At 43.2% G+C, this 25,429-nt stretch overlaps 1 protein-coding gene across 1 annotated transcript in view; it reads left to right on the top strand.

Moving 5' to 3' along the window:
- The window catches only part of LOC134228012 (potassium voltage-gated channel protein eag), a 183,081-nt gene extending 168,493 nt beyond the window's left edge, over nt 1-14,588 (top strand). The window contains exons 14-18 of the mRNA XM_062709769.1: nt 11,406-11,556; nt 11,649-11,958; nt 12,207-12,411; nt 12,945-13,223; nt 13,308-14,588. Coding sequence (XP_062565753.1) covers nt 11,406-11,556; nt 11,649-11,958; nt 12,207-12,411; nt 12,945-13,223; nt 13,308-14,144 — 1,782 coding nt within the window. The 3' untranslated portion in view covers nt 14,145-14,588. The remainder of the gene's footprint in view (nt 1-11,405; nt 11,557-11,648; nt 11,959-12,206; nt 12,412-12,944; nt 13,224-13,307) is intronic.
- Nucleotides 14,589-25,429: the final 10,841 nt, after the last annotated feature.

Here is a 25,429-nt window from a genome sequence, read left to right as displayed (position 1 = left end):
GTTGAACAACAGGCACGAAAGTCCATCACCTTGTCTTAGTCCCCGGCGCGATTCGAACGAACTGGAGTGTTCGCCCGAAATCTTCACACAGTTTTGCACACCATCCAACGTTGCTTTGATCAGTCTGGTAAGCTTCCCAGGTAAGCTCGTCCATAATTTTTCTTAGCTCTACGCGGTCTACACTGTCGTATGCTCCATTTAAATCAACGAACAGATGGTGCGTTAGGACCTGGTATTCACGGCATTTTGAAGGATTTGCCGTACAGTAAAGATCTGGTCCGTTGTCGAGCGGCCGTCAACGAAGCCGGCTTGATAACTTCCACGAACTCGTTCACTAATGGTGACAGACGACGGAAGATGATCTGGGATATCATTTTGTAGGCGGCATTAAGGATGGTGATCGCTCGAAAGTTCTCACACTCCAGTTTGTCGCCTTTCTTGTAGATGGGGCATATAACCCCTTCCTTCCACTCCTCCGGTAGCTGTTCGGTTTCCCAGATTCTGACTATCAGTTTGTGCAGGCAAGTGGCCAGCGTTTCCGGGCCCATCTTGATGAGCTCAGCTCCGATACCATCCTTACCAGCGGCTTTGTTGGTCTTTAGCTGTTGAATGGCATCCTTAACTTCCCTGAAGGTGGGGGCTGGTTGGCTTCCATCGTCCGCTGAACTGACGTAGTCATCTCCTCCGCTGCCTTGACTTTCACTGCCTGTACTCTCAGCGCCATTCAAATGTTCCTCGTAGTGCTGCTTCCACCTTTCGATCACCACACGTTCGTCCGTCAAGATGCTCCCATCCTTATCCCGGCACATTTCGGCTCGCGGTACAAAGCCTTTGCAGGATGCGTTGAGCATCTGGTAGAACTTGCGTGTTTCTTGAGAACGGCACATTCCATCTCCTCGCACTCCGCTTCTTCCAGGTGGCGTTTCTTCTCCTGAAAAAGGCGGGTCTGCTGTCTCCGCTTCCGTCTATAACGTTCCACGTTCTGCCGGGTACCTTGCTGCAGCGCGACCGCCCGCGCTGCGTCCTTCTCCTCCAGAATCTGTCTGCACTCTTCGTCGAACCAATCGTTCCGTCGACTTCGACCCATATACCCGACGTTGTTCTCCGCTGCGTCGTTAATGGCTGCTTTGACTGTATTCCAGCAGTCCTCAAGAGGGGCCCCATCGAGCTCACCCTCTTCCGGCAACGCTGCCTCGAGATGCTGCGCGTATGCAGTGGCGACATCAGGTTGCTTCAGTCGCTCTAGGTCGTACCGCGGCGGTCGTCGGTACCGAACATTGTTGATGACGGATAGTTTTGGGCGCAGTTTAACCATCACCAGATAGTGGTCAGAGTCGATGTTAGCGCCACGATATGTCCTGACGTCGATAATGTCGGAGCAGTGCCGTCCATCAATCAGAACGTGGTCGATTTGTGATTCTGTCTGCAGTGGTGATCTCCAGGTGTACCGATACGGGAGGCTGTGTTGGAAGTAGGTGCTGCGAATGGCCATATTCTTGGTAGCGGCGAAATCAATTAGTCGTAGGCCGTTCTCGTTCGTCAGCCGGTGAGCGCTGAACTTTCCAATAGTCGGTCTAAACTCCTCCTCTTGGCCAACCTGAGCATTCAAATGATTTTGACGTCGTGGCTTGGGCAGCTGTCGTACTCACGTTCCAGCTGCGCGTAGAATGCGTCCTTATCATCATCAGTGCTTCCGGAGTGTGGGCTATGGACGTTGATTATGCTGAAGTTGAAGAACCGGCCTTTGATCCTCAACCTGCACATTCTTTCATTGATCAGCCACCACCCGATCACGCGCCTTTGCATATCGCCCATCACTATGAAAGCTGTTCCCAGCTCGTGTGTGTTGCCGCAGCTCTGGTAGATGGTATGATTACCTCTAAACGTTCGCACCATTGATCCCTTCCAACAAACCTCCTGCAGCGCTACGATGCCGAATCCACGGTCCTTGAGCACATCGGCGAGTATGCGTGTGCTCCCGATGAAGTTGAGAGATTTGCAGTTCCACGAACCGAGTTTCCAATCGCTAGTCCCTTTTCGTCGCAGTAGTCTTCGCCGATGGTTCCGGTCCGTACTCTCTTGTTGATTGTTCGTTGCTTATGATTTTTAAAGGCTGGCTTGCAGGGCCTGACACCAAGGATGTGTAAGCTGGGGATTAAACGCCGTTTCTTCAACTATAGCATCATCAACTTGCACTGCCCACACGAAGGGAGACCCGACGACGAGAAAGAAGCGTTCTACGCACAGCTGGAGCAGACATACGATGGAAGCCCACTGCGGGACGTCAAAATCGTCATCGGTGACATGAACGCACAGGTAGGAAGGGAGGAAATGTATAGACCGGTCATCGGACCGGATAGTCTGCACACCGTATCGAATGACAACGGCCAACGATGCATAAACTTTGCAGCCTCCCGCGGAATGGTAGTCCGAAGCACCTTCTTTCCCCGCAAAAATATACACAAGGCCACATGGAGATCACCTAACCAAGAAACGGAAAACCAAATCGACTACGTTCTAATCGAAAGGTAAGTTCTCTCCGTCATCACGAACGTCCGCACTTACCGCAGTGCGAATATTGAATCCGACCACTACCTCGTTGCAGTATGTCTACGCTCACAACTCTCGACGGTGTACAACACGCGTCGAAGTAGGACGCCGCGGCTTAACATTGGGTGGCTACAAGACGGTAGACGCGCAGCAGCTGGAAGTGGCACTCCCAATGGAAGAGCAGCTAGGCGCAGCGTCTCTTGAAGATGGATGGAGAGATATTCGATCCGCCATTGGTAGCACCGCAACCGCTGCACTTGGCACGGTGCCCCTGGATCAGAGAAACTACTGGTATGACGGCAAATGTGAGCAGTTAGTAGAAGAGAAGAATGCAGCATGGGCGAGATTGCTGCAACACCGCACGAGGGCGAACGAGGCACGATATAAACGGGCGCAGAACAGACAAAACTCGATATTCCGGAGGAAAAAGCGTCAGCAGGAAGATCGAGATCGTGAAGAGACGGAGCTACTGTACCGCGCTAATAACATACGAAAGTTCTATGAGAAGTTAAACCGTTCACGTAAGGGCCACGTGCCACAGCCTGATATGTATAAGGACCTAAACGGGAGCCTTCTTACGAACGAGCGTGAGGTAATCCAAAAGTGGCGGCAGCACTACGAAGAACACCTGAATGGCGATGTGGCAGACGAAGATGGTGGTATGGTGATGGACCTGGGAGAACGCGCGCAGGACATAATTCTACCGGCTCCGGATCTCCAGGAAATCCAAAAGGAGATTGGCCGGCTGAAAAACAACAAAGCCTCTGGGGTTGACCAACTACCAGGAGAGCTATTTAAACACGGTGGGGAGACACTGGCTATAGCGCTGCACTGGTTCATTACCAAGATTTGGGAGGAGTTGCCACAGGAGTGGATGCTGAATGCCGCCTACAAGGTACTCTCCCAAATTTTATGCCGTCGACTAGCACCAATTGCAAGGGAGTTCGTGGGGCAGTACCAGGCGGGTTTTATAGGCGAACGCTCCACCACAGACCAGGTGTTCGCCATTCGTCAAGTACTGCAGAAATGTCGCGAATACAACGTGCCCACACTTCATCTATTAATCGACTTCAAAGCCGCACATGATACAATCGATCGAGACCAGCTATGGCAGCTAATGCACGAACACGGATTTCCGGATAAACTGACACGGTTGATCAAAGCGACCCTGAATGTCGGACAGTAACCCGGTGAAAATGGTTCTCGACAACGATCCGACGGCCACAAGAAGGCGAGATGCGCAGCGGGCAAGGTGGATCGATCAGGTGGAAGATGACTTGCGGACCCTCCGTAGACTGCGTGGTTGGCGACGTGTAGCCATGGAGAGGTTTGTTGAAAGGGATCAATTGGTCGGGTTCAGCCAAACCAAGCGGCTTTTTAACTTACTTGTGATACTAGGCGGAATTTATGGGTGAACGCTCTACCACAGACCAGGTGTTCGCCGTACGTCTGGTATTGCAGAAATGCCGCGGATACAACGTGCCCGCGCATACATCATCTATTTATCGACTTCAAAGCCGCATATGATACAATCGATCGGAACCAGCTGTGGCAGCTAATGCACGAAAACGGATTTCCGGATAAACTGATACGGTTGATCAAGGCGACGATGGATCGGGTGATGTGCGTAGTTCGAGTTTCAGGGGCATTCTCGAGTCCCTTCGAAACGCGCAGCCCCTCTGCGGCAAGGTGATGGTCTTTCGTGTCTGCTATTCAACATCGCTTTGGAGGGAGTAATACGAATGGCAGGAATTGACACGAGTGGTATGATTTTCACGAAGTCCGTCCAGTTATTTGGTTTCGCCGACGACATTGATATTATGGCACGAAACTTTGAGATGATGGAGGAAGCGTGTTTTTTTGTCATCAAACTGAATAGGTCATTTGGTCCAATAGGTCATATGGCCGAACAGGACATTTAGCCGAGTGGAACATTTTGCCGAACAGAAGATTTGGCCGCATAGATCATTTAGTCGTATAGTAAAAAACTGAGAAGTGAGAATTGAGTAGTGAGACGTCTCACTTTTCACTCAATCTTTCTAACTTTTCACTGTGAAAAGCGAGTAGCGCGAAGTGATAAATGGAACGTCTCACTATTCAATTTTTACAGATTTGGCCGAATAGATCATTTGGTCGAACAGTAAAAAACTGAGAAGTGGGAATTGAATAGTGAGACGTCTCTCTATTCACTCCTTATTTCACACTTCTCACTGTGAAAAGTGAGCTTAACTTTTCACTGTGAGAAGTATGAGATGAGGAGTGAGAATTGAGACGTCTCACTCCTCTCTTCTCACCCCTCATTTCTCACTTATGATTTTTCAAAGCATAAAGTCAGAAAGGGGGCGCCTCTCTTCTCACTCATCTCTTCTAACCTCTTCTTTCTCACTTTTCACAGTAAAAACTTGTTCGACCAAATGACTTATACGGCCAAATGACCTTTTCGGCCAAATAACCTATTCGGTCAAATGTTCTATTCGAACAAATGTCGTATTCGGCCAATTTTCTTACTCGGCCAAATGTTCTATTCGGCTTAATGGGTTTCGGCCAAATGTCCTATTCGGCCAAATGTCCTATTCGGCCAAATGTCCTATTCTGCCAAATGTCCTATTCAGCCATTTTTTTATTGAGGTTTCGCCGCCATGAGCCTCTGGGTCTGCCTCTGCTGCGATGTCCCGCTGGGTTCCAACCTAATGCTTGTTTACAGATTTCGTTTCCGCCCCTACGTAGAGTGTGGCCGACCCAGCCCCACTTCCGATCCCGAATTTCTGTTGCTATCGGCCTCTGGTGACAACGACGATGGAGCTCGTTGTTTGAGATCCAGTTGTGAAGCCACCAGGCTCGAATTATATACCGCAGGCATCTGTTGATCTTGGTACCGCCGTCTGACGCCATTTGGCCACCAAGATATTTGAAGCTTACAACATTCTCCACTGGTTGTCCGGCTACTGTGAAACTGGAGGACGTTGATGACTAAACCTGCCGAAGAGGAGCGCTCGGCAAAGTCGTTGAGCTTACTCTGCATATCAGTGCACCGTTAAGCGAGGAGTGCAACGTCATCAGCCAATTCAAAGTCGTTCAGGTGCTCCATGGTTATAGGCTGCCATAACAGCCCGCGGTTTGGTTCACGGTCAATCGCACCTACCAGAATCTCGTCAATTACGATGAGGAACAGTAGCGGTGATAGAATACATCCTTGCCTCACACCAGCTTCAACTCGGATAGGGTCGGACAAGACCCCGTTGTGCAGCAATCTACACGAGAAGGCCTCGTACTCTGCCTCAATGAGGCCATGGGCGTAGCCAGGATTTCGAGAAGGGGGGGGGGCAACTTTTTTGGTCTTCTAAATCGTAGTTTTATAGAAGTTTTATAAAAACACATGAATATTAACACATGAAACCAAATCCTAACCAAATCGAAACAATAATGATTAAAACAATAATGGATTTAAAAATGCGTGATTTATTGCTCAAAGTGAGAAAAATATTAACGAACTTAGTATTCAGAAAGAATATAAAATCGGCTATAACAATTATTATAAAAATCCTGCATTTCCCATAAGTTTAAGAAAACTAGAACCATACATCTGAATTTCTAAACAAATCCTCTCTGAAATAATATTTATTATAAAATAGGCAGAAAAATCAATATGCAAGCTTTCTCCAGGAATTCCTTCGACAATTGCTTCTGGCATTCTATCCGAAATTCTATCAGGGATTCTTTAGGAATGTCTCCAGCAATTTCTTCGGCAGTGTCTTCAGGAATTCCACCATAAATTTTGCCGGGAATTGATCCGAAAATTCCACCATTATTTACTCCAAGAAAAACTTCACGAACTTCTTTATAAGCAATTCCCTGCAATAATTCAAATAATTTCGTCCTGTTTCCATATTTTTAAAAAATAAGAATATTCCGTGGAAATTCCGCAGAATTGGCAGTAAACATTCCTGAAAATTTCACGAAAAATCCGAATGTCTTGTGTAAGTTCCATAAAATTTTCCGTGAATTGTTTCGAATAATTTCTTGTGAAAATTTCAAAGAATTTCTCTAGGAATTCCACCAGAAATTTATACAGAAATTATACCGAAAATGAAATCAACAATGGAATTTTCGGAGGAATTCCTAGATTAATTCGCAATGAAATCCTGAAAGAATTCCGGTGGAAACTTCAAGATTTCCACTGGGAGATCCTTCAGGAGTTTCTCCGAAAATTCCTCCTGGAATTCTTCCAGGAGTTCCACCGGCATTTCCACCAAGAATTTCTCTAGGATTTCCTTCGAGAATTATTCCGGTAGTTCTATCGGCATTTCATCTAAAAATTCTTCCGGGAATTTCGGCAGAATCGGCCTTTTTTTTTTTTTTAGCCTTTTTCAGGAATAGCCTTCTTCAGGAATTTATATGGATTTTCCATTAGAAGCTACTCCGAGAATTTCTCTGCGAGCTCCTCAGGGAATTCTCCGGGAGGTCCTCTGATGATGATATTAGTTCAGCTACAAACCCCGACAAAGGTTTCAGCTAGACGAGATTTTTTTGTTAAATATCTTGGCTGTGCATATGCACAGCATATGTTTCGAAATGGACAAATTGATATGAAATTTGCGAAAAAGAATCCACGTGTCTTGGAGGGACTCGAACCCTCAACCTCCTACTCTCTAGATAGGCGTGATAACCCCTACACAACAAGACCACTTAAAGGTCACGTTTGCGGAAAAGCCATCAGAATCCAGTACCAACCTCCACCGCGGTTAGCTCTCTTTTTGCAAATTGAATATCTTTCGGATGTGATTTGCCCAATCTCACATTTGCTTTACTGTTGTATATCCACAGCCAAGCGAGTGCACATTGTTTATTAAACGAGAGGATCGCACTCCATGCCCCAACAACAGACTGGGCAGGACAGTATAGAATGCAATTCAATCGCACTCTGCTGTGCCAAAAGCTTGCTTGGCTAAAGCATTTGATGAGTTTGATTGCCTTTGTACGTCCGCCCAGTCCGTTGCTGGGGGCATGGAGTACGATCCTCGTTTAATAAACAATGTACTCGGGCGGATATACAGTAAAGCAAACAATCAAACATCGAAAGATATTCAATTTGCAAAAGAAATTATGTGGTACTCGGATTCGAAGCTTTAGGACTTTAAACTGTTGTGTAGGGGTTATCACGCCTAGAAATAGGAGGTTGAGGTTCGAGTCCTCCAAGTATTCTTGTGCAAATTTCATATCAATTTGTCCATTCGAAACATATGTGTATATGCAGCCAAAAGATATTAACAAAAAATGGTTTCAATGTACGAACCGAGTTGCCGAATAATATGCAATTAATTGTAATCAAGTGTCGGTCTTTTCTCCGTCATTAGTCGTCTGAGTACACGCGACCGTTTACGTAAAGGCAATCAAACTCATCAAATGCTTTAGCCAAGCAAGCCTTTGGCACAGCAGAGTGCGATTGAATTCGCATTCTATACCGTCCCTTGCCCAGTCCGTTGCTGGGGGCATGGAGTGCGATCCTCTCGTTTAATAAACAATGTGCACTCGCTTGGCTGTGGATATACAACAGTAAAGCAAATGTGGAGATTGGGCAAATCAAGCATCCGAAAGATATTCAATTTGCAAAAGAGAGCTAACCGCGGTGGAGGTTGGTACTCGGATTCTGATGGCTTTTCCGCAAACGTGACCTTTAAGTGGTCTTGTTGTGTAGGGGTTATCACGCCTATCTAGAGAGTAGGAGGTTGAGGGTTCGAGTCCCTCCAAGACACGTGGATTCTTTTTCGCAAATTTCATATCAATTTGTCCATTTCGAAACATATGCTGTGCATATGCACAGCCAAGATATTTAACAAAAAAATGGTTTTCGTACGGCCGAGTTGCCGAATAATATGCAATTAATTGTAGACGAGATTTGTCTATAAGATGAATTCTCTTGTTTCCGAGAAGGCTTCTGGTAGTTTCCCCGGGGTTCCTTTGAAAATTCTCCCGGGAGTTTCTTTAGAAATTCTTCCAGAAAATTCCTTCGAAAGTTCCTCTCGGAATTCCACCAGCAATTCATCCGGGAGTTTCTCCGGAAATTTCTCCGGGAGTTCCACCAGAAGCTATTCCAGGAAATTATTCAGGCTTTTTCAGGAAATCATTTAGGCTTTCTTCAGAAATTAAGCTTGAAATTGCTCCCGAAGTTCTTCCGATAGTTTCTCTGGGAGCTCATCCGGGAGGTCCTCTAGGAATTCTTCTAGGAGTTCCTCCTGAAATTCCTCCGGGAGTTCTTACGGGAGGTCCTCCGGCAGTTCCTTCGGGGATTCCTCCGGGAGATCCACCAGCAGTTTCTACGAGAATCTCTCCGGGAGTTTCACCGGCAGTTTCTCCGGGTGTTTCTCTGAAAAAGAACTCCCGGGGAATTTTTATAGGAATTTTCAGAGAAATCATCAGAGGAATTCTCGGAGGAACTGCCGGTGGAACTTCTGGAAGAATTTATTGAAGAACTACAGGAAGAATTTCCGGAGGAAATCCTGGAGGAAATCTCGTAAGAATTCTAGGATGAACTCCCAAAGGAGCTTCCGTAAGAATTCCAGAAGGAACTCCTGGAAGCATTCTTAAAAGAACCTCCCGGAAGAATTCCCGTAAGAACTCCCAGAGAAATTCTTCGAGGAACCTCTGGAGAAATTTGTAGATAAATGCCTAAAGAAATGCTAAATGAATTCCTGGAAGAAAGCCTGATTGAATTCCCGAAGGAACTAGTGGTGGAACTTAAGAGGAACATCCGGTGGAATACCTAGAGGAAGAGAAAAAATATTTCTGAAGGAACTTCCGAAATCCCATTTCCAATATCGTCCCAATCCATCCCAATATCGTCCAGGAATTCCCTGTGAAGTTCCTGAGGTATTACCGAAGAATTTCTTGGAAAAACTCCTGGAAGAACTCCCGGAGGAACTCCCACAAGCACTTCCGGAGGAATTCCCACATGGAAGTCCTGAAATAATTCTTTAAGAACTTCCTAAAGGAATTTCCGAAAAAATATCTGAAGGAATTCCCAGAAAAATACCAGGAGGAATTAATGCAGAAATTCCCAGATGAAATCCTGAAAGTATTCCCAGATGAATTGCTGAAGAAAATCCCTGCGGATTGTTCCGAAGAAATTTCTGGAAGAACTCTTGGCAGATATCCGAGTAAATTTCGAGTGAATTCTAGTACACTTCCGCGGAAAATCTCCCGGAGAAATTCCTGGAGAAGTACCTGAAGAAACTCCCGAAAAAATACCTGTAAGAATTTCTGGGGAAATACTTGGACGAATTCCAGGAGAAATTCATGAAGATATTTCTAGAGGATTTCTTGAAGGATATTCTGAAGTAATTGCGAAAAGAATTCCAGATTGGAATGCTAGATGATTTCGCTATTGAATGTTTGGAGGTATTCGGAAAATTTCCTGGAAGTAATCGGAGGAATTAAAGGTAGAGTTCCGAGAGGAATGCCCGGAGAAGTTCCTAGAAGAATTTCCGAAGGAATTTCTTATAGATTTACAAGTGAAATTATGGAGCTAAATCGGAGGATTTCCGTCATAAATTTTTGAAGAAACTTCTAGTAGAATTTTGGGAAGAAATTCCGTATGTATTCTTGACAGAACTCTCAAATGCATGCCAAAAGGAAATGCCTGATTCTTCCTGAAGAGAGAATAGCCGAAGAAATATCTAGAAGTAAATCTTGGAGAGAAGAAAAGAAATCTTCAAGGAATTTCCTCGTGAATTTACTAAAAAAAAATTAGGGGGGGGGGGGGGTTGTTTTCTAAATAAGGAGGAATTACAATTACATGAAAAGGATTTTCGAACGATTTTCAGAGGAATTTGTGGATAACTTTCCGGAGGAATTCAGAAGTTCCCAGGGGAGCTTCTAGAAGGATTTGAAGGAAATTTTTTAGCCCGAAATGTTTCTAGTTGTTTTGAATTTTCTTATACAATGGATCCTGGATGCCCTAATAAGTTTTGGAAATCTTTTGAATTTTAACCACCTATTTCTGTATATGATTGGATCGTAAAGTGCACATGTTTGAGGGAATTAATTTCAGTACCCGTTCAATCTTTCCACAATTTAGGGGAAGATTTTTACATATTCTTCATTGCATTCATTAAATAACCTTTTTTCACTTAAAACAATGGCTAATAAATCCATATGTGGACAAAACATACGCCTCGATTGAGTTTAGACGCTTTTTAGAGAGAAATCATTTTTTGGTGAATGGGCGAAGTTGTGCAATTCTGTCAAAGAAACTCAAACTCGCAAGCGAGTTTGCTCGTGCATGAAGTCTTGATGAGTGAGATTTGAGTATGATTCTACCAACACTGGGCGTAACCTCAACGGCTTGCCATCCTACGAAAGCCGATGCCGATTATTGTGATTGAACTCTTCTGGGTGATATTGGTGCTTCTTGGATTCTGACTCGGCCTCTTTGACAATGAAGCTTCCTTAGACTACAGCAACATCAAACTAATTACGCGCAACAAGATCCCATAAGAGGCTTTTTAATTTATGTTATGATGATTTCCACTTCAATTAGTAGTAGTGACTTTCGAAACCGTGTAGTATATTCAAATGTGTTTAGTTCATAGTATTTCTATTCATGTAGACAATCAAATTCGATGGATGTTTTTGGTGATAGTAATACTAATAATAAGCTGTATGCGGCGACATCTAAAAATATGACGAAAACTAATGGAGGCTTATCGTATTCCTTGAACATTTTTTACCAAAACAAGTACGAACACTGTCTTTATATCTATTTTGGTGCTGTCTAATATCATTGGGGACCACTGGATCAGTTGGCCAACTTTAATGATTCATATGTTCTATAACATTTCTCATTTATTCATTTGCAGGTTTTGAACTATTGTCCCAAGGACATGAAGGCAGATATTTGTGTGCATCTGAACCGGAAGGTATTCAACGAGCATCCGGCCTTCCGATTAGCGTCAGACGGTTGTTTGCGAGCGCTTGCCATGCACTTTTGTATGTCCCATTCAGCGCCAGGTAGTTGCATCGTTGTTTTGAATGTCCCAAAATCGAAATCGGCTATTAATGATTTAAATAATTGTGTTTTGTTCTTCTGATATTTCGGTCAGGTGATCTGCTGTACCATACGGGTGAAAGCATCGATAGTTTGTGCTTCATAGTCACCGGGAGCCTGGAGGTGATCCAGGACGACGAAGTGGTCGCCATTCTCGGAAAGGGCGACGTGTTCGGTGACTCCTTTTGGAAGGACTCTGCGGTCGGTCAAAGTGCGGCCAACGTGCGAGCGTTAACTTACTGTGATTTACATGCGATAAAACGAGACAAACTACTCGAAGTATTAGATTTTTACCAAGCTTTTGCTAATAGTTTTGCAAGGAATTTAATTTTAACGTATAATTTAAGGCATCGATTGATATTTAGGTAAGTAGTCACTACATTTTTCAACAATTTAGACTGTTTGAAAAGAGTGAGGAAATTGACTGTAAAAATAGTGATAAGAAAAATTCGTCCGTACTATTTTACTATATTTAACTTTCTCATGTACTTTGAGCGAAAAGAACTCTGCAGTAACAAGTTTATGCGGGAAATTAGATTCTCACGCGAAAAAAAGAATAAAAGTTGTTTACTATTTAACGAAAAAACCTGACATCACCATTCCTCAATTTCAGGAAAGTAGCAGATGTGCGGAGGGAAAAGGAGCTGGCCGAGCGAAGAAAGAACGAACCCCAGCTGGGCTCTAGCCAAGACCACCTGGTAAGAAAAATATTTTCAAAATTTAGAAGAGCTCAGCAAAATGCACAAGGACCAAAGGAACAAACTGGCTCCACTCAGAGCGACGTTGAGAAAGGAGATACAGATACAGACAAAGTGAAGGTGAATATTAAAAGAATTCTTCTACGAAAAACAAAATATGCTAAAATGTTTGGAAGTTGATGTGCAATAAATGAGTTTAAACTTGTTTCATTGCTATTTAGCAGTGTAGTGAAATCGTAAATCATTTTGCTAAGTAGAAACATCGTGTGGAGTATTTAAACCTGTAGATGCACAGTGAAAAAATATGTGATGTGTTCGAATTTGTTTACTAGTAGAATATTTTGAAATAAATCAATTCGGAATTAACTATAATTAGCACATTGCCTTGATTGTCATGTAGAGATTCAAATGAATCGAAGCCTGTGAAATACTTGCAGTATCCTCATTAGTCGGTGTTCGTTCTATAAATTAAGTCCTGAGTTTTTCGGTTTGTTATGTGCACGTGCTTTGTTGCTTGAAATTGGATACTTATAAATCCCCTGCAATTGAAATGTGATCCCAATCCAATAATAGCTCGATTGATGTTGTATAAGAGAGCAACGAACACAGAAAGGCACAATTGGACAATCAAAAATGTTTTCACTCGATTTCAGCTACCAGCCAAGCTTACACTAACCGAAGACTCTCGCGTCCTTACAACCGTCCCATCTCCGTCACCATCACCGTCGCCTTCTTCGGGACCTCCATCGGCGAAAGGGGCCCGAGCAAGCAAATGGGGCCGCCTGTTGGGTAGCTCCAGTGTCGATTCGGCCAGCGATACAAGCACAAAGGTAGCCGTGTCTAGAAGTTTAAGTGCACGTGAGAGTTTGCGTGAAAGTGCACAAGGTAGAGCAAGTAGTAGCTCAAGTAGTAACGGCGGTCAAGGCAATAAGGTAGTTTCCACTGTTTAGAGGCACTTTGCACGAATAATGCACCCTAAATGAGATTCCTTTTTCACGTGTTTTCTGTTCCGTTAGATATTCCCCAAGACACCGAAGCTAACTCCAAACCCTGCGACATTGGCGCGGCAGGATACAATCGATGAAGGAGGAGAGGCGGACCAAACGCCCAATCGGGAACGGCCGAACGTAGTGCACATCGAGCGCGAGCCAGTGAAAGCACCTTCCCTGGAGCGCCAACCAACGGAGAGGGACCGACTGCTGGACACGAGTACAACTACGACCCGGGATCGTGAACGGGAACGGGATCGAGAACGCGAACGTGAACGAGAACGGGAGCGAGAAAGGGAGCGTGAACGCGATAGGCACATGGAACGTAATTTGTCATTCGAACGGGAACGGCAGATCGAAATGGCACAATCCAGGGCGACAACGTCCGATACCTACGATACGGGACTTCGAGAGCAGCCCTCAACATTGGCACAGCGAGATCTGATAGCGACAGTACTGGATATGAAAGTAGATGTCCGCTTGGAAATGCAGCGGATGGCACAAAGGATGAGTAAAATAGAGGATCTAATAGGTGACCTTATCAGCCGGATACAAGTTGATTCCTCTGGACAGAGTTCTCCAGGCGATATGACCGGCACCAATTTGGTGCCGACGTCGACGGCAGGCACAAACCCCTCCAGTTCTAACAACCCTTCGACAAGCAATCTGAATCCGGTGTCTTCTCTGGTGGGACCAGCTACCCCCTTGGGGTCCGGCGGTAACGGACTTGGACCCATTCTGTTGCGGAAACGAAGGTCCAAAAGTCGGAAAGCACCTGCCCCGCCCAGACAAAGTCCCGAACAAACCCGACTGCTGGATACCGATCTGCCATCGTCATCCACCCGGAAGCGTGAATTTCTCTAGCCCCGGATTCTACTGCGTCATCAATCAGACAACTTGAACGATCAGTAGTGGTTCAGTTCGCACCTGTTTCCCCCACCCTGCAAAACGTGATCTGCTTGATGGCGTTCTCCCATGCACACGGCGTTAAATTTTTACCCTTGATCGGTTTGATGTGTGTTTCAATTGCTTTTTTTTTTCTGAAAATTGTTTTCGATAATATTTTCTAAAAGCGGTGCGAACATAAATGTAGTTGATGATGAAATAGTGTCATTAAGATTGCACTTAACGTATTCATGATGGACGAAACTTCAAAACCACGCGTAACGTAAGAATAAGACCAGAGAACCACGCGACACATACGGTATATGTTTTCCTGAAGTTCCAACCACTTAGGGGAACTGTTCCGCTCTCCATTTTACTGAACATATATTCATCTCATCGCAAAACAGAGAAATACAGCACCAATCTTGTCGCTTTTTTTTGCTAACATGCGTGCTCACTACTGAAAAGAAAACACAAAAATTAAAACAAATCAAATTCCTTTTCATTGCTTTGTTATTGATGGGATGGAAATGGGAGCTATGAGATGAAGTACCGAACCGTTCCCCAATCACTTTGAATTTCGGATACTCTGACCAACACAGACCATTCTACATTTTTGGAAAATGTTCGTTGTTAGCGGCTTTGGTGTCACTGACAATTAAGCCATCCATCGTATCAGAATGCCGGTGAAATAAAAGATTCATTTTTTTTATCTATGGACGTTTTCCTAAATGACATTCCATTTTCATTTACTTAGCCTTCATGTATACATCTATACAGATACGATGAATCAACAATTTAACTCTACAATACTCTGATCTCAGGCATATCTTCCCTCTATGCTCGGCTGGGCCCCAGACTCGTCAAGTAGTTTTGCAGCTGATTTGCCACCTAGATCGGTGCGTTAACGTGGTTTTGTACCAGCCGGCTCTGGAGTGTACACCGTATATGCAGGGTTGCTATCCGGCATTCTTGAAACATTATCTGTCCATCATATCTTTCAAGTTTCAGCTACCTTCTGAATACGGGGATATCATCTAGTTGGGCAAATTCGTGATTCGTTCTTCAGCGGTATCCCACCGTTCTTTTGCACACCTAAAATGGTCCTACCTAAATAAAATAATGCTTTTAAGCTAGTTTCATAGAAGTCATGTAGGGCACATAATGGATCTTAAGGCCGTTATAAAACCAAAAAAGTCACTTGAATAAGCCACCCACTCAGGTGATATAAGCCGTACTTGCGACTATAACTCTATCACAGAGCTAACACGCTATATACTGACTCTATCATAGTCCTACAAAGCCGAAAAGGCGGAATATTGTGCTAATGGCAACTTAGGTGCGCTCGTATAGCTCGAAATCACCAACTACTAGTAAGGCCTCCTCGATCATGCTCATAGTCTCATGTCCATAAAGGAGCACCAGTCTTATGAGCATTTTAAAAATTCGAAGAACTTGGGAGAATTTCCTGGGGATTAGAATATTCCGCCGAAAAAAGAAACTTTCCCGTTAATGTCTTAAAAATATCAAGAAAAAATCTATCTAACGCAATAAAAAATCTTCCCGCCACCGGTGGCTAGACTGGGTGTGACGCCGACCAAAATGATGACAAACGCCGCAGCCGACGATTATTGGATTGGTGCATAAAGCTAGTCACAACCTATAAACGGAACAACGGAATATTTTTTCAGCTTTTATTTAACTGGAATTAAGATTTTCAGCAACAACAAAAAATGGCTCGATAACCGAGTCCACCCTTTATTCAAAAGTAGGTTATTTTACATATAGTACGCATGATCATTTTGTAGGACCTGCCGTACGGTTAAGATCTGGTCCGTTATCGAGCGGCCATCAACGAAGCCATTTTGATTCTTCTTTTTCTCCCACAATCAATCGACATTAGTTGTCAAAAATAAGGGTTACCAACTCGACAACTATCCCCGAGTCTGGCGCTTAGTGCTCGGCGCTGAAACCCAAAGGTTGTGAATAACATTTTGGGATTTACGCGCAATTACTTCCCTCGAACTAATTTACTATGCCTTATGGACGAGGACACATTCGGGGTATCCTGATCTGGGCCCTATCTCCCAAAAGAGGCGGTCTGCTGCCTCCGTATCCGCATACTATAGTATCGTATTCTTGTAAGTTGTACTACCTCTCTTAGAAATACTTTGGGTCAGATCAGTGTTTACCGGGTGCATTCAAATAACATTGGTATTAGACAGGGCATTCGTATTCCGACCAAAGACCAGGACGCACGTGTCTTGTCGTACGGCTTTCCACAGGATACTACACATACAACATCCCACGTTCTGTCGGGACTCATGGTACAGCATGAACGTTCACGCTGCATCCTTCTCCTCCAGAATCTGCCTGCCCGTCGCCTCCGTCCTACACACCTGACATTACCTCTCAGCTGTTCCATCAATGGCTGCTTTCATTGTATTCCGGTCCAGTAGTCCTGAAAAGTAACCGCTTTCAGCAACGTTGCCTCGAGATAATAAACTCAACTTTCTATTTTAACCTTCCTAGTGCATTGGGGTCCATTTCGACCCAAGCACACCTAAAACAACGCTTTAACTTTGTAACGCAACGAGATAAAATCTGAAAAATTCTGACTTTTCCTAACTTTTGGAAACTGAGATTCCCTGAGAAAATCAGCTTCCAGCGACATCTAGGAAAGGCGCCACAAAAAAATTGACACATTGTGCATTGGGGTCCATTTGGACCCAAGATTTCATCACGATCCCAGAAATTCAAATTTCAACCGATTTTCGATCTCTAGGCACCAAACGAAAGCTGTAGGTAAAGTGTACTATACACATGTGGAAGTGTTTGCTTGAGAAATGGATTGCGAGTGATTTGACTATGCGTCCAATTTGGGAATCACGAGCTCATTCAGTAGCCGCTAGGTTGCGAAGGCCGACGGAGGTCCTTCGTAGCTTAGTGAGCAATTCACTGTGAAATCGAAGGTCGATTTATTTTTGTATTTATTTATTTTTCTGGAATTTCACAAAGGTGATGAAAAAACATAATTTGCATCATTGGTTTGCCATATTGTCTTTAGCTTAATTTTTGACAAGGGCCTAAGCAAAAACACCTCGAACACTTAAAAAAAATATCTTGAAAACGGCTTGTCCGATCGTTTTGATGTCTTCGGCAAAGTTTTAGATAATCAATGAGGCTATGTGAAAAAAATATACACTGCGAAAAAAATTGTCCAAACATTGAAAATAAACCTTAAAAATCGATTTTCTCAAAAACGATTTTTTCAATATTTTTTTGTTTCATAGTCATAATGGAGAAATGATGGACAAAAAAGTTATATTTTTTTTAAATTAGTTGGTTTTTCAAAAATGGTGGAAATTTTTTTTTACGTTTTTATCGACCCGATTTTATGAAAGTGCGTTAAATATCCAACGCTAACGGCTTTTTTTTCTAAGTGCTACCGTTTCTGAGATACAGCAGTTATAAGAATAAATATATCGATTTTTTAATTTTCAGTCATTTTCGAATTTTTTTTCGATTCTATTCAACCTAGAATCAAATTTTACTGAACCGTTAATATTTATTGACAAATGCTTGTAATGTAGTAGTGGTTGACCATTTTCATGGTATGAGATGGTGGAGCAAAAATTCTTTACTAAGACAAAATCAAATCTGAATTTTCAACCTTACTAATGTTTGGTATATCATTTAGCCAAAGGCTTCTATTCAATATTGAATAATCAGGATGGACTAGTGATAGACAAATATAAGAAATAAATTTGAAAATTACAAATCTACGATGAAACGGAAGACTATCCTTGGCCAATAGTAGAGGAAACGCCGTGTGCATGTTTCAACCCTTTGGCATTTGTTGCAGTATATGAATTAGTATTCCAATTGTTCTAGTCTTGCATGAATTGAGAAATATAGCCAAAAGTTGAAATTGTAGTGTACTAACAGTGAATTTTCTTGAAAACTTTATTGAACTAAGATCAATCATTCGAATATTTTCCTTTTCATTACACAATAAATCATTACCACTAGATTGGGTAGTTTGTCTGCCCAATTCCAAATATACAGCAACTTATTTAGCAATCAGAAAAAAATCTGAAACGTTTTTTAAGCACGTTTAGTAATCCTTGCAACAGGTGTCCATCTTGAAATGCATTATTACCTTCTGAACTATCTTAAGCTTGTTATCTGCTTGTCGTTGTCACAATGAATAAAATGCTACTTCTTTTGTACTTGCCAACTATAACAGGAGAGCGTTTGATCGAAATATCATATATCATTATATAATATATAAACATTTCGGAAATATCCCGTCTTTTTGTATATTTTTTTAGTTTCAATTTTTGCCCACCTTGATCTACTGTGCAACAGCTTTCTCCTATAACGCATATCAAAAGTAGTGTAGTTGAAAATTTCTTTCTCAAGGTGGTTCACTTAACAAATTATTTGTTTTTTCTTCTACGTAAGGTTTTTTCCACAACCTCATATAATGAAAATAATCAACCACTGCTCCAAAACTAGCATTTGTTAATAAAGGTCAATAACTCCGTAGAATTTTATTCTAGGTTGAATAGAATCGATGAACATTCAAAAACGAATGAAAATTTTAAAAATCGGAATGTTTTATCTTATTATTATTATTATTATTTCAGACTAAGGCCGAAGTGGCCTGTGCGGTATGTAAGAGTCTTCTCCATTCGGCTCGGTCCATGGCAACACGTCGCCAGCCACGCAGTCTACGGAGGGTCCGCAAGTCATCTTCCACCTGATCGATCCACCTTGCCCGCTGCGCACCTCGCCTTCTTGTGCCCGTCGGATCGTTATCGAGAACCATTTTCACCGGGTTATTGTCCGACATTCTGGCTACGTGCCCGGCCCACCGCAGTCGTCCGATTTTCGCGGTGTGAACGATGGATGGTTCTCCCAACAGCTGATGCAGCTCGTGGTTCATTCGCCTCCTCCATGTACCGTCCGCCATCTGCACCCCACCATAGATGGTACGCAGCACTTTCCTTTCGAAAACTCCGAGTGCGCGTTGGTCCTCCACTAGCATTGTCCAGGTCTCGTGTCCGTAGAGGACTACCGGTCTAATGAGCGTTTTGTAGATGGTCAGTTTGGTACGGCGGCGAACTCTATTCGATCGAAGCGTCTTGCGGAGTTCAAAGTATGCACGATTTCCAGCCACTATACGCCTCCGAATTTCTCTGCTGGTATCATTTTCGGCAGTCACCAGTGAGCCCAAGTACACAAATTCTTCTACCACCTCGATTTCATCACCACCGATGCCAACTCGCGGTGGGTGGCTCACATTGTCTTCTCTTGAACCTCTTCCTATCATGTACTTCGTCTTCGACGTGTTGATGACTAGTCCGATCCGCTTGGCTTCCCTCTTCAGTCTGATGTAGGCTTCCTCCATCTTCTCAAAGTTACGTGCCATAATATCAATGTCGTCGGCGAAGGCAAATAGCTGGACGTACTTATTGAAAATTGTGCCACTCGTGTTAATCCCTGCTCTTCGTATTACCCCTTCCAAAGCGATGTTGAATAGCAGACACGAAAGACCATCACCTTGCCGTAACCCTCTGCGGGTTTCGAAGGGGCTCGAGAATGCCCCTGAAACTCGAACTACGCACATCACCCGATCCATCGTCGCTTTGATCAACCGTGTCAGTTTATCCGGAAATCCGTTTTCGTGCATTAGCTGCCATAGCTGGTCCCGATCGATTGTATCATATGCGGCTTTGAAGTCGATGAATAGATGATGTGTGGGCACGTTGTATTCGCGGCACTTCTGCAGTACTTGGCGAATGACGAACACCTGGTCCGTGGTGGAGCGTTCGCCCATAAAACCCGCCTGGTACTGCCCCACGAACTCCCTTGCAATTGGTGCTAGTCGACGGCATAAAATTTGGGAGAGTACCTTGTAGGCGGCGTTCAGCAATGTGATTGCGCGGTAGTTGCTACAATCCAGCTTATCGCCCTTTTGTAGATAGGACACACGACACCTCCCATCCACTCCTGCGGCAAAACTTCCTCCTCCCAAATCTAATGACCCAGTGCAGCGCTCTAGCCAGTGCCTCACCACCGTGTTTAAATAGTAGTTGGCCAACCCCAGAGGCTTTGTTGTTCTTCAGCCGGCCGATCTCCTCCTGGATTTCCTGGAGATCCGGGGCCTGGAGATTATATCCTACGCGCGTTCCCCCAGGTCCATCACCATACCGCCATCTTCGTCTGTCACATCGCCATTCAGGTGTTCTTCGTAGTGCTGTCGCCACCTTTGGATCACCTCACGCTCGTTCGTAAGAAGATTCCTGTTTATGTCCTTACACATATCAGGCTGTGGCACGTGGCCCTTACGTGAACGGTTCAAGTTCTCATAGAACTTTCGTGTGTTATTAGTGCGGTAGAGTTGCTCCGTCTCTTCACGGTCTCGATCTTCCTGCTGACGCTTTTTCCTCCGGAAAATCGAGTTTTGTCTGTTCCGCGCCTGTTTATATCGTGCCTCATTCGCCCTCGTGCGGTGTTGCAGCAATCTCGCCCATGCTGCATTCTTCTCTTCTACTAACTGCTCACATTCGCCGTCATACCAGTCGTTTCTCTGATCCGAGGGCACCGTGCCAAGTGCAGCGGTTGCGGTGCTACCAATGGCGGATCGAATATCTCTCCAGCCATCTTCAAGAGACGCTGCGCCTAGCTGCTCTTCCGTTGGGAGTGCCACTTCCAGCTGCTGCGCGTATTCTTGGGCTAGCCTACCGTCTTGTAGCCGCCCAATATTAAGCCGCGGCGTCCGACTTCGACGCGTGTTGTACACCGTCGAGAGTTTTGAGCGCAGGCAAACTGCAACGAGGTAGTGGTCGGATTCAATATTCGCACTGCGGTAAGTGCGGACGTTCGTGATGTCGGAGAAGAATTTACCGTCGATTAGAACGTGGTCGATTTGGTTTTCCGTTTCTTGGTTAGGTGATCTCCATGTGGCCTTGTGGATAATGTTTTATCTTATAACTGCTGTATCTCAGAAACGGTAGCACTAAGAAAAAAAATACTGTATGCCTTTTCCGTTGGAAATTTAACGCACTTTCATAAAATCGAGTCGATAAAAACGTAAAATTCTCACCATTTTTGAAAAACCAACTATTTAAAAAAAAATTATAACTTTTTTGTCCATCATTTCTCCATTATGACTCATAGTGCAAAAAAATACATACATTATCTGCTACAACATATCAAAAAATAAAAAATATTGAAAAAACTATTTTTGAGAAAATCGATTTTTTAGTTTTTTTTTAATGTTTGAACCATTTTTTTTTACAGTGCATATTTTTTTCACATAGCCCCATTGATTACCTAAAACTTTGCCGAAGACATCAAAACGATCGAACAAGCCGTTTTCAAGTTAAATTTTTTTGAAAGTGTTCAAGATGGTTTTGCTTAGGCCCTTGTCAAAAGTTAGGGAATATAGGAAAATATGGAAAACCGCAATGATGCAAATTATGTTTTTGATCACAAAGAATGTACCGTCGTCGGGGGTGACAATGGGTCAAATGGGGGTGAGAATGGGTCACTGTTTCAAGTACTAAAATTTCTTGTAGAATAGATTGAATGTATCTGAGGGCAAGAAGATTAAAATATAAGAGACCTTTTTGAACGATTTTGCTCTACGACCTCCAGACTGCCTGTGAGAGCGATGACCCATTCTCACCCCCCAGACCCACTGTCACCCCCGATGGCGGTATATGCAAAATTTCAGAGAAATCAAAAAATACAAAATTGAAATCTCGAAAATAAAAACCTGATTTCACAGAGAATTGCTCTAGTTGGTTAAAGCACCAGTCTAGCGTACTGTAGGGTCATGGGTTCGAGTCCCATCAAAGGGAAAGTGGTTACCTCCAATACATTTTCCAAATCAATATCTTCCACATAATGTACATATTCACATATGAGTTTTCACAACATTGTAAATTAATAGTAAATGTTTTCTGTGACCCCTAAATGCCCCAGAAAAGGTTCTTCGGAAGATCTATAAAATTCGTAAAATGGCCAATTCCAAAAGTTCATCCCAGAGCTTCACGATTTTTTGGTTACCATTCATTCTGGCAAATTGTGGGTGCAATCAATAGTTCAAGTCTTCTGTGACCCCCAAATGTCCCAGAATGGGTCCTCCGGGAGATCCGGAACATCCGTGAAAGTGGTCAATTCCAAAACAGAATTCACGGAGCAACTTCTGGATTTATCTGGAAGAACTTCCTTGAGAATTTCCGGAAGAATTCCGCGAGGAACTTCCGGAAGAACTTTCAGAGGAGTTCCCGGAGCAGCTCCCCGAGCAATTACTTGATGAACTTCTGCAGGAATTTGCGGAGGAATTCTCAGAAGAACTTCTAGAGGAATGCCCTTAGGAACTTTCCTGGGGATTACTTGATGAACATCCGAAGTGATCACCGGAGGAACTTGTGGACGGACTTCCGGAAGAAGTTCTTGAAGAACTTTCAGAGGAGCTTCTGGAGAAGCTTTGGAGGAATTCAAGAAGGAACGCCGCCACGCTGCCGTCGCTGGCTAATGATGATCTGTTACGCTAACTATTGGAATTGGCCTCTTTTACGGATGTTCCGGATTTTACGAAGGAATTTTTATTATTAATTAGAAAATTAGTTTGAGCTATCAGTGGCATGCCTTTACTTGCCATCAGACGAGTTTGTTCAATTCTATTTAATTCCACCACTTGATTGTACCTTTGACAGATCAAGGGACTGACACTTGTATTCCTCCACCACAGTTTGTTTCGTAGCCACCATCGGACATTCTGTATCTGACAGCCATAAGGATAATTATGGGAAGGAAAGAGATAGGTGCGTTCCACACTGACAGTTCCATAAACGAAAAGCAGAAGAAAAGAGACTGCATCTATACTACGAAAACACAATCAAAACATCAGATCCCCGTGACAGATACGTGTTTCGAACTTAACAGTGAGGCCGTCTTCAGTGTCTCGTATTTGAGTCGACTTCTATTATTGTCATTGCATAAGGACTGTATCGAGAATAAGTTATCCACTTTCAAAGAGTTGCTTCTCATAGACTCATGAAGGCATTGTTTTGTTTTACCCTGCATTCGACGTATTCATATGTTAAGGTTCAAATCAGAATTTGATTTTTCGTTGAAAATTTGTTGTTTCCGATGTATCACAAATTGAAAGTGATATGGAATTTTGAGTTTTGGACACATGGCTCCATAAGAAGGGCATCGAGATGGATTTTTTGACCAAGTGTTTCGCTATCCACCCCTAAAGGTAAAAATTCATGGTCAACAAGCTTGGGGAACTACACGTTCGCTAACCTGTCGGAAAGAGGAAGAAAATCAAAATCAAGTGACCGGAATTTGGACCAGAAAGTAATCATGTTTTAAAACGAGGCAATGTTATGCCGATTTGTGACCAGGAAGAAAAATGCTTGAATAAGTGTTGGAATATGGCAATATTTATTCACTATTATATTTTTTCATAAAACTTAACAAACAAAATTAACATATGTTGCTAAACAAATTTTAATAAATTTTTAAAATTCATCCAATTTTATTGGAATAAAGTAGTGTGGATAACTTATTTTCGATACAGTCCTTATCACATAATTCACCCATATGAATGAAAGCGAAAATTAGCAAAGCTGTGGGATGAACTTTTGGAATCGACCAGTGACCAGTGAAAACTGATATTCCTGATCTCCCAGAGGACGGTTTTGTGGACATTCAGACGTCACAGAAAATTCCCTCTATTGATTGCACAATTACTTCCCCGCTATGGATGGTTTCGAAATAAAATGTGGAGCACTGGGATAAACTTCTGGATTTAATCATTTTAGCGGATGTCCCAAATTTCCCGGATAACCGATTTGTCAACTTTTGCTGTCGACAGACGTAACATGCCGATAACAATGTTTTCTAAAAAATCGAATGTGGTTAACTTTTGGTAGGTCACAGAGGACTTTCACTATTTGCTCCACATATAATTCACCGTTACTACGTGAATGCTAACTAAAATGCTCTGCTCTGGGACCAACTTTAAGGATTAACCTATTTTACGGATGTTTCGGGTTTTCTGAGGACCGTATTGTGGCCATTTCGGGTCACAAAAGATTTTCACTATTGATTGCATAATCAATTCGCTGATACGAACAGTTTCTAAAATTTGTTTTGAGATGAACTTTTGGAATTGGCCACTTTTGGATGTTTCGGATTTCCCGAAGAACCGTTTGTGGTGATCTTAGAAGACTAAAACAATTTATTGCGTACACAATTTGCCCGTATGGATGGTTGCGAATAAAATAGCAAGGCTCTGGAATGATTTTTTGGTATCGGCCACTTTGGGGAGCATTTGCGGGTCGCAGAAGACTTGTACAATTGATTGCACAGGCAATTCGGTTATGAGGAAATTGCGAAGCTCTGAGATGTACTTTTTAAATTGGCCACTTTTACGTATGGTCCGGATCTTTCGGATAACCGTTTCGGGAGCGAAACGGATTACGAAATAATGCGAATCTCTGGGATGAACTTTTGAAATTGACCATTTTTATTGATGTTCCGAATCTTCCGAAGCACCGTTTTGTGAGCATTTGGTCTCAGAGTACTTTCACTATTGATTACATACACAATTCGCCAGTATGAATGGTTACGAAAAAATCGCGAAGCACTGGGATGAATATTTGGAACTTGTCATTTAACGGATTTTCCGGAATATGCGGATGACCGTTCCTGGGACATTTAGAGGTCACTAAAGACTTCACTATTGATTGCACCATCAGTATACCAGAATGGATGGTTACCAAAAAATTGCGAAGCTCTTTTGGAATTGGCCACTTTTACGGAAGTTCCGGATCTTCCAGAGGACTCTCCGATGACCGTTCGAGGGATGTTTTTACCCAGAAATGGCATATACAAGATAGCAAATACAGTTGGGATCATCAGAGCACATATTTGCAAGCAGTTTTATGTTTCATAACACGAAACAAGAAAATTGAGAAGCTCAAACAGTACCTCTTTAGTACAGGTTCCCCAGGGACTAGAGAGGTCGATTTGGATGAGTCACCCCATGGGCTTATTTTAGGAACCTATAGCTTTCGATTGGTGCCTGAAGATCGAAAATCGGTTGAAGTTTGATTGTTTGAGATCGTGATGAAATCTTGGGTCCAAATGGACCCCAATGCACAATGTGTAACTTTGTTCTAATTCATTAGGAAGGTTAAGAAGCACCATTTTCTATAAAGTAGTTCAAAAAT

Source organism: Armigeres subalbatus, chromosome 3 (assembly GCF_024139115.2).
Source record: "Armigeres subalbatus isolate Guangzhou_Male chromosome 3, GZ_Asu_2, whole genome shotgun sequence".
Lineage (NCBI taxonomy): Eukaryota > Metazoa > Arthropoda > Insecta > Diptera > Culicidae > Armigeres > Armigeres subalbatus.
This window is presented reverse-complemented; position numbering and strand designations above follow the sequence as displayed.